Below are 15,550 nucleotides of genomic sequence, written 5' to 3'. Positions count from 1 at the left end.
GCTGCTCCTTCTTGTGAATAAACAAACATTTGACCAAATATGAGTAAATATAGTTATACCAGCATGTATTATAGCCTAAATTATAGCCTATCTATCTATCTATCTATCTATCTATCTATCTATCTATCTATCTATCTATCTATCTATCTATCTATCTATCTATCTATCTATCTATCTATCTATCTATCTATCTATCTATCTATCTATCTAGTGTCTAATCATGATACACTAGCATGTAAAGGCTGCATTCTTGTTTGCATTAGTAAATTACCTATTTAATGTCAATTATAGAATGTAATTTTAGATTTTTTTTTATTTTTTATTTGGAACTACAATAAATCCAGAAACAGAAAAATCATCTTTATGAATACACAAAATTATGGTTTATTCTGCTATATTTTCTAGTTAGAAGTCCCAAAGAAAAATAACTTGAAATGGATGTTGCATGTGCTAACTTGAAGAGGCAAATAGACACATTTTAACACAGACTGTCCAAAGTTTATGTCATTAACCAAGTCATGGCGATTCATTAGCTTAAACTAAGACAATATACTAATGAGGGTATTTATGAGTCAGCAGTTACACAGACAGATCTAAATGATGTGCGGGACACTGTATGCTTTAACCTTTGCCCTTGTGCTTTAAACTTGTCTGATCATGTAACTTGAGTTTATGACTTGCTGTAACTCTCGCACCAAAGGAACTTGAAGGAAATTCAATATAGGTAACGTCAGTATTAATTAAAGGGGCAGTTCACCCAAAAATTTAAATTCTGTCATTTACTCAACTTAATGTCATTCCAAACCATTTCAAAATCTGCAGAACACAAAAGAAGCTTTTTTGAAAAATGACAGTCAATGAGGTCCAATTGTGTTTTGAACCCATTAACCTTTTTATGGCCAAAATCATTTAAAAACATTATTTTAAATATCTTCTTTTGTGTTCCAAAGATTCTGAATAACATTGCTGGAATAGATATGCAAACTGATTGTCAGTTCCCAAGCTGAAACATAGAATGAATAACATGGGATAGAAAGAAACTACAGATAGAAGTTGAAGGTTTTATCTATTGACTAAACTTGACAATTCACAGAATGAGTAGTTAAACAAAGCTCCGTGTTTATAGGCGTTGCGTCACTGCTGTTAGGTTAAAGGCCATTTGACTTGCCTCTCTCCGGCTGTTGAAGTCTCCGTTGAAGCACGGCTTGCCACTCCAGATCTTTTGAATAATACCTTGGGAGTTCCGGAATATTGATACTCTGGACTTTTGAGCTCATACAGACAATGAATTTGTCACACTGAACTTCAAGTTAGAAGAAGAATCCAGCAATCCTTTGAATGCATCTGCAGGCAAGTACAACTGCCATCATTTTGGATCTGACATATCTTTAAAGGAATACAGGAAATATATCTGTGAAAAGACAATTAAACAATGATTTCAGCTTTTGATTTCCTTGGAGAGAACTAAACCAATAGCAGTATTTCTGCTCTTTGAGTCCTGCTGCAATCATTAACTATTGATGCATTCCAGAGCGTTTTATCAAGATTACTGTACGGTATGATCAATGCTGGACGTCACTGCGTTCTCAGGCAAAACTACAAGAATGCATTGTACGCCGTTTAACCGAAAATGGTTTTGAAATGTTTGAACACTGGTCTGAGAAAAGCTTTGAAAGGGGCAACAGTCGTAAAACGTCCAGTTGCTTTTAGGCTGAAACTTTTAAGTGAGTAAAATTTTTAAAGATGCATAAAAATAAAGATTGTATTTAAGAACCAATTACAGTCAAAATTAGATTGTTGTTAATTCTTGGACGCTCCATTATGGTTAACGGGACTACTGAGTCAAACAGTTCCAGTCTTGGACCAAGTGATGTTGAGCGAGTGTTGGTACCCATATTTGACAGCTTTATCCTGGTGACCGGGGTAGTAGGACACATCCTGGTTCTGATCATCATCTGTCGAACGATGCGGCGAGGATGTGGACAGCCCAGTGGAGGAAGGACAGGAGGACTCCAACAGACAAATGCAAACGGCACAGATGTTTTTCTTCTGTCATTAAGTGTGGCGGACCTTCTCCTACTTTCCTGTCTTCCATATCACACAGTTGCCATTGCAACCCATCACTGGCCGTTTGGAAGCTTTATGTGCAAGTCCGTCAGCTTCCTGAGTGCAATGTGTACAGCCGCCAGTGCCTTTACACTCGCCGCTTTGGCTTTTGCTCGGTACATCATCGTGGTTCATCAGTCCAAAGCGTATCGATGGCGCAGAGAGGGGCGTTTAAAGGTGACTGCAGGCGTACTGTGGATACCAGCTGTTGTGTTGGCATCGCCTCAGTTCGCTTGGAGGACGCTGATTTCAGGGCTGGACAACCATGAAGCTCGTGAGGACCTGGCATGTTTTAATTTCCTTTCTGACAAGAGCCAGTTGGCATATGGAGTGTGCCACTTCCTACTGGCTTTTGCATTTCCACTTTTGATCATTGTAATAGCCTATGCCAAGATATACCATTTCCTCAAAATCACCAGGCGGGATCGCTCAACTCAGACTGACCGTTTGGAGCACTACCATGTTCACGTCACCCAGATGTCTGCTCTGTTAGTGCTGGCGTTTGCATTGTGCTGGCTGCCTTCCTATGGCTTGATGTTTGTTCAAATAGTTGAGGGTGACAATGCGGTTGGAACTTTACCTCACTTTGGACCCTTTGCTACGTTTGCTCGCATCATGGCAACCTCTTCTACAGTGGTCAACCCCATTCTCTATGTTTTCATGTCAGAGAAATTCAGGAAGGAACTAATGGATCTGGTTCAAGGAGGCTGCGGAAACAGACCCTCCTAAAGCCATATGGGATGCTGGAATGACCTTTTAAGAGTTACCAAATAACATGATTTATTCCATAAAAAATGTTTACATACTTAAATGACTGTGTACAGATGCTAACAATTAGTGTTTTAAACAAATATGTAGAACACTTCCATGAGTGATGCCACAATGACTAATGGACACTGGAACTTTAAATTACCTCTTGAGTTTGCAATGGTGTTCTGGTATTTCAATGTTACCATTTTTTTGCATGTTCTCAGAAAATGTTGAGGAACCAAACAACAGTCTAGAATTCATTGTACATTGTTTTGTACATTTTGTATCAGTTAATGTGACTTGTCAAGGTTTTGCTCATTAAAAGATGGTGTAGTTTCACTTGAGTTTAATTGAGAATTCTTAAAAATAAAGGGTTATTTATTGGCGTCCATGAAGAACTTTTAACATCCATGGAGCCAAAAGGTTCTTTACAATGGAAAAAACGTTAGCGATTTTCGTACCAAGGCTGCATCCGAAAGCTTAGGCAGATGACTTTTTGCCTCGCTGCCCTATCAGACATTGAATTTGCAGGCAGCGTTTGCACGCGTTGGTACCTTAAAGGGTTAGTTCACCCAAAAATAGAAATTCTGTCATTTATTACTCACCCTCATGCCGTTCCACACCCGTAAGACCTTCGTTCATCTTCGGGACACAAATTAAGATATTTTAGTTGAAATCCGATGGCTCCGTGAGGCCTCCATAGGAAGCAATGACACTTCCTCTCTCAAGATCCATAAAGGTACTAAAAACATATTTCGAATCTGCTGTTCAGAGCGCCAAAGTCACGTGATTTCAGCCATTGGCAGTTTGACACGCGATCTGAATCATGATTCGATACACTGATTCATTTGTGCTCCAATGCTTTCTGAAGCAGTGTTTTGAAATCGGCCATCCCTAAATAAGTCGTTATTTTGTTATTTTTGCCGCTCCAAAAATATTCTTGTCGCTTTATAATATTAATATTGAAGCACTGTGCTCACATGAACTGATTTAAATTTTTAGTACCTTTATGGATCTTGAGAGAGGAAGTGTCATTGCTCCCTATGCAGGCCTCACGGAGCAATCGGATTTTAACTAAAATATCTTAATTTGTGTTCTGAAGATTAACGAAGGTCTTAAGGGTGTAGAACGGCATGAGGGTAAGTAATAAATGACAGAATTTTCATTTTTGGGTGAACAAACCCTTTAAAAAAACTGATTTCGAACAGACTTCTGAGGCAGTGTAACAGTTTAATGATCTATAGCAAATTAGAGGTTTGGTGATAACTAAGGGAATATTTAATTACTACAATACTAATTTATCGCTAGAATTGACACCAAAAGTGGAAAACAATGGTCAATAGCATACATTATTTACACAAAATTGACAACCCAACTTCCAGATTTGATCTTTATTTTTTAGCTCAATTGTCACAGAATGGAACGCACAAGATTGTGGGATATCAAAGGAAGTAAAGGATGCATCTATGCTCTGTCTAACATTTGGAACTGCCTTTGTGCCTTCCTAACTTGGAATGCATCCTCAGAAGGCAGCATTTTTAAACTTTCAGAAGAACTCTACACTGTACACAAAATGGCTCTTATATGCAAAACTCCCATTTGGAACCCTTATTTTTAATAGTGGACTTTGATTAAAAACTGGATTAATCCAAGGAAAGGCTGAAGTGGATGTTACAAAAGATAAAGCAAAAACATATAGAGGACACAATTATAAGCAAGTCTTAAATGGAAACCTTATGTTATTTAATTGCTTTTTTATTTGTTAACATAAAATCTTGAGAAAGCAGTGCCAAAGACAATGTCATACTCCCTTTGGTCAGATTTAACAACACAGTTTCTAGGTCAGATGGGATTGAACTATTGAAACGCTTACTGTGCTTAAAACAGACCATCAAAATATATTGGGAAACGTTGTTTGTTAACTCTACAGCTGAGTGACAGTGAAATCAGAAATCTCGCCCCCCATCACAGCCTGGAATGGTACATGCCAGCATTCTCGAAAAGGAGTTGAATGCAGTCTGTAATCGCTGACAGTCTCCCTATAGACACAAGTTTCATTAAATACATTCATAAATTAAACATATACGTTTGTATGTATTTATTAATTTAATCACTTACAAATATGTCTCCACATCCTTGTTCATTATCTTTAGAGTTGGTGTTTGCGATCCTTCAATCCCCTCATATGAAATATTGGGTTTTCCTTAAAGATTGTTCACACATATTGTGACTTGTCACCAGTGTTGGTTCAATGACAGAAATGTATTCACAATAATGCATTTAATAATAAATAGTTGTTAGCTAACCAATCTACGTAAAAGACCCATTAACATCACTGACATTCTGGTTGTATTCATATTATTCACAGATTTTTGCCCATGGATAATCACATGCTCTGTTCAGAATGGATAACTACTTACTGAACAATGTGGTGCATTAAAAAGCAAGTAAAACTGCCATTATTTCATATTTTCAAACAATAGCATACTAAATTTTTGTCACATGACCTCAAAACTTTTATACCAAGTGGTGCCCAGTTGTCAGCTGCGTCCATTTTTTTGAACCCACTTCAAAATGGTGGCGGGGATTCCCCTGGGGGGAAGCACTTAGGGAAGTTTGCGAGTGTATGTCTAAAAGTGTAGTTAAATGTAACCTCAGAAATAAGGTTGCATTAATACATTTTACAAAGCTCAGGGCTGCGTACTGATCGTAGATCCATTGCCACCAATCGAGCTATGATCAACTTAGGCTTACAGTGTGCTCACTTGTATGCTGTGCATATTATACATACTATATACTGAAGACTTTGTAAGAGTAATAAGTTAGCATGCTATTCTGAACATAGTCACATTGCTCTTCTGAAATGGTTGACAGATTAAAGGTTATTAATATGCGCCATGATCTACTGTTGCAGCCTACTTCAGTATCTCTAAGAAGCAAGTGATGAAAAATAATGTCCAAATGTTTAGACAGTGAATTGCTCTCTTACCTAAAATCCCTGTCAAATTGACATCTTTTGGATATTCCCAAATGGCAGGCCACAAAAACAGGACCTGATCTTTCTTTTGAAGAAGAATAACAACACGAATATTTCCCATGGTGACGTTCATTTGACCTTCATGTACAACCAGAGACACGCTGTTGAAACAAAGTAACTCATGAGTGAATTCTGCCTCTATTGTATTACAACAAAATCTCTAGTAAAATACTTGTATAACCCTTTACAAAAAAAAATAAGTATACTTCAAGTTCATTTTATTAAGTATACTAAACTAAAGTTTAAGTATATTTTATGTAGTAAGTATACTAATATCAATGTACTAGTAGTACACTTACTATTTCTATACTACTAAATTTGCCCTCTTTTAATGTATAAAAGTATACTTCTAAGTATACTTTAAGTGTAACAGTAGTAAACGGAGTACACACCATCTTCCACTTACTGCAACTAAGTGAACATATACTCATAGTTTACTAAATACTTAGTTTATGAAAGTACACTTTGAAGCATACTCTCAGTATACTACTAGTTATACTGCAAGAACTTAAATTTTCTTTAAGTGAACTTATCATAGTTTACTATTTATATATTATTTTTGCACCTTAAATATACTACTATGTTCCTACTTGAAATAAACCTTTAACTGTACTGTAAAACTTTCCCTGCCAGTGTTTTTTTTTTTTTTTATAACACACAACATTTTGAACAAAAAGTTGAGAAAATCATGTTTTTGTCCAAGACTACATCCAGATTGGATTCAGAATGATGATCAAAACACAGATGGAGTAGACTGAGTCCATCAACACCCCCAAAGCTTCACAGTACTATACCATATCCTGGGTCGACATTTTATTAGGCATTTTTGAATTATATGCTGTGTAATGTGATGATCGCGTTATTTTACATGTGCATAAAAGCAATGTTTTTATTGCTTATTTCTGCTTCTTATTCATCTGTGTTTTGATTTGGAGGTTCTGTACTCTTTTAGAAGATGCGTAATAGCGCCCCCTACCATATGACAGTGAAAACACGGATTGCCGTGAAATTCTGTCAATGGCTGGGAAGCATCATGTTTTTGGGAAAGAGTTATATTTCCTATGTACACTTAGAATTAGGAACATATCTGTTTTCTGTAGAAGCTTGTTTCCGCCTCAGTATAAAAAAACGGCGACTTTTTATCTCATCAATTGTGAGAAAATAAACCAGAATTGTGAGATATAGTATAAGTATAGACCAAATATACTTAGACTTTTCTGTCAGTATATAAGCCAAGCCATAAGCGTAATTTTAAGTACATTTCTGATGAGTACATAAAAAGTTGACTGAAAGTATACTTTCTTGTTTTTTAGATTAAAAGAAGTACACTATAGCACACGAGTAAACTTCTTTTTAGTAAGGGTAATTTTTGTCTTTGACAATGCATGCTAGGAACTCCAATAGTTTTTACCCCTCTGTATCACGTTGAGTTGCCGTCTGGCCCCACAAGATCTGCACATCATCCTGTCCATTTCGGTAACTGATAGACTGCTTGCTTATTATCAAGTGATGGTTGGTTTTGTAATGAAAAGCAATTTGATTGAATCCATTCTGTCCACTCAAAGACTCTCCATTCATAACAAACTCTAGGACACACAGAAAATATCACTATAAGGCCTGAAGGCCTGTTAAACAGATTCATATGCAGAACAAACAGCTCTTAATGTCTGACCTGAAGCAGAATCTTGTAGCAGTTTGAGTTTGTGAGGAACAGGAACGTCAAAACAAAGCGGCTTAGACTGACCAGCAGCAGGCAGCAAGAAACAATTGCTACAAACTTTTGGAGAGGGAAAATCATGTTTATTCTGTAAAATAGGTGCTCCCAAATCAAATAATTGACTTTGAAAAATGAAAAATGTTTATGTACCTTGCACAATAGGGTTCTCAGTTGTATGCAATTGTTCAGTTACAGAGGAATCTAAGGCCCAAAAAAGTGTAAATGATAAATCAACATTCTGAATGCATTACTGTATGTTTAGTCTTTGGCTGTGTCCAAAATCGCCCCCTCTACCATTAAATAGAGCACTATTTGAGGGGACAGCCATTTGTAGGACCAACCATAGTGAACGATGTTGAGTGTACTCATTCAATCCCATAATACACCACAATAACAAGTGTACATGCTAGTTTCCATGGCAGAGTTTAACATAAATATTCATTACTACTTGAGCTGCCAGTTTGCTATGTTTCAAATTTTTAATAAAAAGCAAGCACAAACTATGCAAAATCGGCAGCACTTCCGGCGCACTTAGTGTTCGAATTCACTCACTCGTTTAATTGACTCCTTCAAATGAACTATATTAGTGGAGTAATGTAGTAGGGAATAGTGAATGAGGATATAGGGGGTGATTTCAAACACAAAGGTGTGGTGTGTAATAGAGTACCTCAGAGATGTTGTGTTTTTGTAAGCAAAACCCGGAAGCGAATTAGCATTTTTGGACTTCTGGTTCCATCGCCCTAAAGTCAATGGGTTTTTTGAATGGGTTTTGCTAAATCGCCTGAAATAAGGTCTGTGGTTAAGAAAGCCTCTAAATATACACGTTTTGATCTATGACATAAAACACACCAGTTATAACCTGCTTGCGATTTTTTTAAACCTTATTTTTGTTTCTTAAAAACGGTGGTTGCTAACAAGTTGCTAAAAGGGACTACTTGTAAAGATTATCTTGATAGACAAAACGTGTAAGTGTCATAACGCTTTGTTAAACACAGAGCTTATTTTTTTGCAGTTTTCCAAAAGTCTATGGGAAAAATGAATTGGCTTTCCATTGAGGGAAAACCGTGCGCCGCTAACTTCCGGGTTGGCCTACAAAAAACATGTCATCTCTGAGGTAACAGAAAATATTGTAAATTGAAAAACTTACAAGTTGGCATCACAGAATGTAAATAAAAATCAGGAACAGGATCAGAATCAAAGAAACCTGAAAAGAAGGAACATTTTTACACTGTAGGCATGACTCAAAGATGTTCAACTTTTAATGCACTCCCACAATTAGTCTCCCAGAAAACCAAGAGCTGTCAAATCATCATCTGATTGGTCAATCCAGTCCTGCTAATAGCACCTGTACAATGTCAACTGCAATGCAATGCATTGTTATGCCAAGAGCTGTATCTTCTAGAAGTAATATGCCACTTAAATAAAATATTTTTAAATGAATATTTGAGTCCTTAATAATAACCTTTTTTAATAAGGTCACAGCTAAAGGGGTTTTGCTGTGCATTGTGCCTGCCAATGACCTTTAGTATTTAAAATTTATTTTTACATACTAAAACACACAAATAAATGAAATAAAAACTATTTCACTTCAGAAAAGAAGAAAATTATTTTCACGTACCATAATCAGTGTCATCTGCAACTGTTTGACATATGAAATAAAGAACATTAAATAAATGAAATAAGGATTATTAAATTTATCAACCTAAATGAGAAAATAAGCTGCCTTACATGTGGGCGACGGACCAGCTACAGCTGGAATATAAAAAACAAATTCAAGAGGCAAGATATAGTTATATTTAGGACATAGGGATATTTAGGGAAAACATATTCTGGTGTGTCGATACAGTTCTGACCACTTTACACATCATTTTAAAACTTACCCAGAAGAGAAGGATGAGACAGGATAAGTCCTAAAATAACAATGAAGAAGGTGTCACTTTTTTTATCTCCAACCATATTTTGATGGAATATCAAATGCTTAAATTAATGTTATTTAAAACATTTTAACATGTTTCTACACCAGCAGAGGAGATTGCAATATTTACTGTTGTTAGTATTCATTATTTTTAGGTTATCATTACCTAAACGATGACCGTGTTGTTTCACATAACTGAACTGGGTAACTGATGAAAAAAGGAAAGAGTTGTGGTCATGTGGTCAACTAAAACAATTGTTGGGGTGGGGGTGGGGGATTCACATTATTGTTTATCTCCCACACATATTAGCACCCCGTAGACATTCTAGAAATATCTCTGAAATACATTCCCACTCATGTTTACCACACCAGGGTGACTAGGAACATGAAATTGTTCAGCCATGACTTCCTGTTTCACAGGAGTACAAATATGAGGAAACATAAAGGCCAAATTCCCTTAATCGTTCATCACAATGAGTAAAACCAAAGAATATAGTTCTGATGTGCAGCAAAAGATTGTTGAGCTTTACAAAATAGAAAGTGGCTGTAAGAAACGTTGATTTTTAAAGATAACTCGTAAACCTGTAAAGACAGCCTTACTGTGAGTGTCGAGGTTATTATTCGATAGTATTTGCTTCTGTCGAAGGTGTAAGCATGCATTATTTCAACTTTGAAAATAACCACGTTTTAAAGCAGGATTTGTGGTAAAAAACTACATTACCCATGATGCTGCACAGAAAATTCCAGGACAATGACTCAGTAGTTACAATAACTCACAACTGTGTACATACAACAGACAGTTGGATTCATTGGTCAAAAGGTCTGAGTTAACATAGTTAATTTGTTGGTTCTTACATTCAGGTTCCTCTTTTCCCTCTTTGGGTTTGTCGGCAACTTCCACTTCATCTTCCTGTGGCTTAGTGACAACCATAGAGGTGAGGGGGGTGACAAATTGGTATTTCAGAGAGAGTTTGAGAGCTTCTTTCTCTTCATCCTCTTTCTCTTGTCCTTTAAGAAGCACCCTGAGACAGAAGGATGTCCTCAATGTCCAATTTAAAACGCAAAATGTCATATCACTCCATAAACTTACTGCCTTTCCAGAAGTTGCTTCACTGTCAGGTGGGCCCACAGTCTCTGCATGAAATCTTCATTCTCAGGTGGGACATCACTGGGGTCTTTTATCATTACAGTGTCCTGATACGTCACATTACTGCCTTTCTGCTCAGAAATAATAATACTAATGAACATTTTCATCAGGAATGTTGTCATTACCACCTTCACCAATAACTTTATCTGAAAACAAAGTGACCATTATTCCAAACTCTTAAATTGACCATCAATGATAATAATATCCAATATAATGAACTAAAGATAAAAACAGCACACTCAATCCATAGCAATTTCAATAAACAGAAGACATGGTTGTAAAGCTCCATGATGATTTTACTGATACTGCAATGACTTCAGTGCTGAAACTCTCCACACTGTTGTCTGTGATTTGTCCTGAAACCACAATCTCAGAGCCGTTGAAGTACAGGTTAAAGCTGGTCTTGGTAAGGTTTGTCCCTCCTGTGTATTTAAGTTGAATATCAGTGAGGAGAGGGACGGCAACTTCATCATAGAAGCCCTACAATATAACAAACCAAAATAAAGGGTTTAAATGCATTCAAACACAGAACAGATAAGAACTGAGGATGAATTCACAGCTGATTCTCTGTAGTCCACCTGCAGCTGTAGATCAGCGTCCGAATCTTCATAAATCCTGCGAGCAACTCCACCATTTTCCAGTGACATCTTTGTCAGGAAGTCAAAGTTAACATCATGTCCAAAACCAAGACAATAGAGGGGAAACTTCAGCCCAATGGCCTTTTTCACATTGGCCATTATCCTCTCTATGTTAGTTTCACCTGAGAGAGAGAAAAAATAAGTTAGACTACCAATAGTACATGCTTGAAAATCACAGCTGACTGAGTGAACTAGTGCTACGATAAAACACCATTAGCTCGTGTTTGTCAGTGTGAATCTGTGCCTGAAGTGGGATCTCCATCAGTCAGCAGGATCAGGATGGAGGCGGTTCCCTCTCGTGGATGTCGATTGATCATGTCCACTCCTGCTAGAACTGCAGCGTTTATGTCTGTGGCTGAAGGAAGAACAAACACAGTTGTGTCACTTTGAGGAACAACTTTCTTACTCCTCATTTTAGCATTAGGAACGCACTTCCTCCTTCTCTGATCTTCTTCACAAAAGATTTTGCAATCTCCAGGTTTTGCTTTGTAGCTTTCAGGAGTTCACGCTTCCACGTGTCAACGAAATGATCAAAGGTGATCAATCCAAAGTGGTCATCCTCATCAAGATCACTTAAAATCCTTAGCAGTGCCAAACGAGTCTAAAGAAAAACAGAAATCCCTGTTCTTTTAACATAAAATAACATAATTCTGCAAGATCATTCAAAAATGTCCTTCAAAGGTATTAACATAAAAAACTCATAGCTTCATATCCTTTTGGTTGATTTGGCTCAAACGTTGACATTCACCTGATCTATTTTTCTGCCGTGCATAGAACCGCTCCGGTCAATGATAAACACCACATTTTTGGGAATACGTGGAACATCAGAGGGTGCAAAGTAGTGGACAAAATAGCCATTTGATACCTGAGAGAAAAAAGCACATTCTGAATATCATTCATGTCTTTTTACATAGCCAGTCTTTCAAAATCATGTGCCATATTTATTTTACTCTCATAAAGCATGTTATTGATAAATGTACCATGACTTCTCCTTTGGGATTTTGTCTCTCAACATCGTATGTTATAAGCAGGTCACCATTCAGCCCATTTTCTCCACAGCTTTTACACTTGGTCTGTTGATCTCGAGTGGGGTAGAAGGTCACCCATGCCTGAAATGATCAGTTTGGTCATCTGGTCACTTTGTTTGAAGTGTAGGAGCATAATGAGAACATCTAAGCTAAGGGTTTTACCCTCATTTTAAGCTCTTACGTCTTTGTCTGCTCTGGTGGTTTTAATGGCATTGACCAGATCACCGGTGCTCAAATCTCCTTTCACCTCCAAGAAGGAAATTCCTGGTTTCTCTTGGATGTGTACATCCATCTAATGTGAGTAAAAGAAACATGATCTTTCTATCCATCTAAATTGATGATCTATTTCCCTCTTTGTTTCTTCTTCTACCTTGAAATCTGCCACCGGCTGCATCGGTTGGGCATTGATGAGTAACTCATATTTGCCGAGGCGACGCTTTAGCAGTTCTTCGTAGGTCAACTCAAAGGTCACTTTACTAAAAGCAGCCACTGTCACTGAAGTTTTAAAGTCTTCTAAAGTCCTTCCAACAGATCTGAAATAGTAATTATCCCAGAATATTACTAAACATGCTATAAATGCATATTTTATGGACCTAATTTAATAATAAAAAATGTCCAGTACTTGATCAGTCCAGCACTTTGTCCTCGAGATACTGCTTTACTGTACTGCTGCTGAGCTTCCTGTTTTTCCTTCACCACGCCATCATATGTCTTCTCCTCTATAGTCCTATGGAGACAAGAAAATGCCGACACATATTAAACATACTTGAAAATTAGCTTGTTAGGTTTGTCTTCATATAATTTCTGGATTTCAGAAATTTTTATGTATAAGGGTATTGAAATTCCCTACATTCTGAATTTGCTGATGAAGGCAGTCTTGGGTATCTTGACCTCAAACTGGATCTCTTGAGATTCATTCAGTGTGTTCGCCACACGGCTTGTGATGACCGTTGTGGCGTAGCGACTGGTGACTGTGGAGTTGATGTAGAAGCTGTATATATCCACATCTTGTTTCTGTTGAAACAGCAGAAGGTACTCTTAAAATATGATTATTTATTATGTGGTTTTCTGGAACAATTCATGGGACAGGTATTTCCTCATATTCGCTGTTGCCCACGACAATGCTGTATTATCACTCCTGCAGTAACTGAAAATGGTGCCCAAAAACTTGTGCGTGAGAGACGCAATGGTCAAAGACTTAGTATAGCGCAATATTTACGTAGAAGACGATTAAAAAGCAGCCTAGGGGAATACAAAACCGCATTATGTGTAGGCTAAACAGATGTGTGGTTAACTTTGGCACTCCTTTTCGCGTGGGATTGCTCTGCTCGTAAATTACGTGAAGAGAAGGCCTTTGGACTGAAAGACAAATATGGTTTGACTACACTACTGTTTGGCTACATCTCAGTGTATACTATTGAGCAATAGAGAGTTGAGTCAAATACCTTTCAGTTAAAAAAAAAAAAAAAAGTGGCATTACAAACATAATCAAAATTAAATGGCTTGACTTTTTTTACCTGAACAAGGAAATAGGTAGGTCAGTCACATATCTTTCCACAAACGAAACATACAAAATCAAGCTAACAAATATGAGGTTCACCTAGTCTCAAAGGTAGGTATTTAACCCTTTAAAGCCTAACATAAAAATCTATTTTTTTTTAAATAACCATTTACTGAACCTAGACAAAACAAAAAAGAAAGCATTAAAAAGCTTGAAAATGTGTTTTATGTTTTGAATCATATTAATACACCAGGGTTTTTAATGGCCCATATATAGAAATGGAATGTGGAAAAAACACACTTCTTTATTATTATTATTATTATAAACACATCTTTATTCAGAGGCCCAAACTGAGGAAAAAATATGCAATTTTGTGCAGATGTTATTATTTATATAGCCAAAAAGATAAGGTTCTGATAGCTTTTAATGTAAATCAATGAGATCTTTGTAACAGTATAGCAAACTACCAACATAAAGCATATAAATATTGCATATATCTCCCAATAATCTATCTCAGATAATATTCAAATGCTTAGCTTTATGATTTTTGGGGCAACATATATAATGAAGTGCAATGCAATGCAATGATAGAGATGTACAAATAAACATTCCTAAAAAGTCTGTTGTATTTGAATAAGTCTACGTTCATTAAAGATTTCACAGCTAAAATACATGTGTACCATGATTTTTTAATTAAATTAAAAGGTCTTTTACTTGCTAAAAATGTATAAACTATCAATCAGTGCAGAAGGCATGTCAGATTGCAGGTTTTGTTGATAATTTAGATGCCTTAGAGATTTATAGGCTTTAGGGTTAACTTTGCCTTCATCTGATTTTGTACCCTAAATGTACAGTGCCTTATCATCTTACAGTGCCTGAACATCTTGACATTTGAACCTCACCTTCTTAACAGGATGTGAACTGGCTGAGATAAGAGAGACGCTCAAGAGAATCAGTCTGAGAGCTGCTCGATCCATCATGACCTGCTCAGAAAACAGACCTCGAAACACACACAACTCCTGACCACATCATGCAATTGGCTATTATTGACCAGATGAAGAAACCTCCCCCTCTATTTGTAATCTGAGACTCTTGAACTCCTCATTAGAGCAGAACTTGGATGTTAGTGTGCACTTAAAAGTCCTACTAATATGAATTCACAAGCTTGAAATATATATATATATATATATATATATATATATATATATATATATATATATATATATCTAAAATACTTGGAAATTCTGAAACTGGGAAATACATACATATATATATATATATATATATATATATATATATATATATATATGTATGTATTTCCCAGTTTCAGAATTTCCAAGTATTTTAGATTTTCCCATAATAAATGGACCTCAATTATTGTGAATACAGAGGCTATGTTTACAGAGGAATTGGTAACCATGAAGTTATATTGCTAGCTAGTGTTTCACTCTGTACTGGTATTCTCTATTGCAGAGCATTTTCTGACATAGGCCCAGTTTCACAGACAGGGCTTAGATCAAGCCAGGATTAGGCCTTAGTTCAGTTAGGATATTTAAGTAGCTTTTATAAATGTGCCTTAGAAAAAAAAAGAAAAGAAAAAACATTACTAGTGTGCATCTTGAGACAAATCAATGACACTGACATATTTTAAGATAATATGTCAGTGAAAGTTGCTTTCAGCTCAAACATGCATTTTATTCTGGGACTATGC

The 15,550-nt window shown here is 36.5% G+C and overlaps 2 protein-coding genes across 2 annotated transcripts; one reads left to right on the top strand and one right to left on the bottom strand.

Annotated features, from left to right (window-relative positions):
- The first annotated feature begins 140 nt into the window (after nt 1–140).
- LOC137021423 (galanin receptor type 2) lies at nt 141–3,179 on the top strand. Its single transcript, XM_067387818.1, has one exon. It carries the CDS (start codon nt 1,822–1,824, stop codon nt 2,833–2,835), a length of 1,014 nt encoding a protein of 337 aa, XP_067243919.1. The 5' UTR covers nt 141–1,821; the 3' UTR covers nt 2,836–3,179.
- Nucleotides 3,180–4,028: 849 nt separating this feature from the next.
- Nucleotides 4,029–14,857, bottom strand: LOC137020988 (inter-alpha-trypsin inhibitor heavy chain H3-like). The gene is made up of 24 exons (XM_067387153.1): nt 14,742–14,857; nt 13,189–13,352; nt 12,961–13,065; nt 12,709–12,871; nt 12,520–12,630; nt 12,291–12,419; nt 12,059–12,175; nt 11,743–11,911; nt 11,555–11,665; nt 11,251–11,432; nt 10,973–11,152; nt 10,616–10,743; nt 10,381–10,547; nt 9,692–9,733; nt 9,491–9,520; nt 9,339–9,362; nt 9,229–9,249; nt 8,758–8,814; nt 7,761–7,811; nt 7,566–7,670; nt 7,305–7,479; nt 5,846–5,994; nt 4,975–5,059; nt 4,029–4,895 (listed from the first exon to the last, which is right to left on the bottom strand). Exons 1-24 carry the CDS (start codon nt 14,817–14,819, stop codon nt 4,781–4,783), a joined length of 2,658 nt encoding a protein of 885 aa, XP_067243254.1. The 5' UTR covers nt 14,820–14,857; the 3' UTR covers nt 4,029–4,780.
- Between the last annotated feature and the right edge of the window lie 693 nt (nt 14,858–15,550).

This window comes from Chanodichthys erythropterus, chromosome 6 (assembly GCF_024489055.1).
Source record: "Chanodichthys erythropterus isolate Z2021 chromosome 6, ASM2448905v1, whole genome shotgun sequence".
Classification (NCBI taxonomy): domain Eukaryota; kingdom Metazoa; phylum Chordata; class Actinopteri; order Cypriniformes; family Xenocyprididae; genus Chanodichthys; species Chanodichthys erythropterus.
Note: the sequence above shows the minus strand (reverse complement) of the source record. Positions and strands in the feature narration are given on the sequence as shown.

Coding starts and splice junctions, on each gene's coding strand:
- LOC137021423 (XM_067387818.1), top strand. CDS start 1,822: ATGGTTAACGGGACTACTGAGTCAAACAGTTCCAGTCTTGGACCAAGT.
- LOC137020988 (XM_067387153.1), bottom strand. CDS start 14,819: ATGATGGATCGAGCAGCTCTCAGACTGATTCTCTTGAGCGTCTCTCTT. Junction 13,353..14,741: donor GTTCACATCCTGTTAAGAAG/GTGAGGTTCAAA, acceptor CTGTTTCAACAG/AAACAAGATGTGGATATATA. Junction 10,548..10,615: donor AAGCAACTTCTGGAAAGGCA/GTAAGTTTATGG, acceptor CTTCTGTCTCAG/GGTGCTTCTTAAAGGACAAG.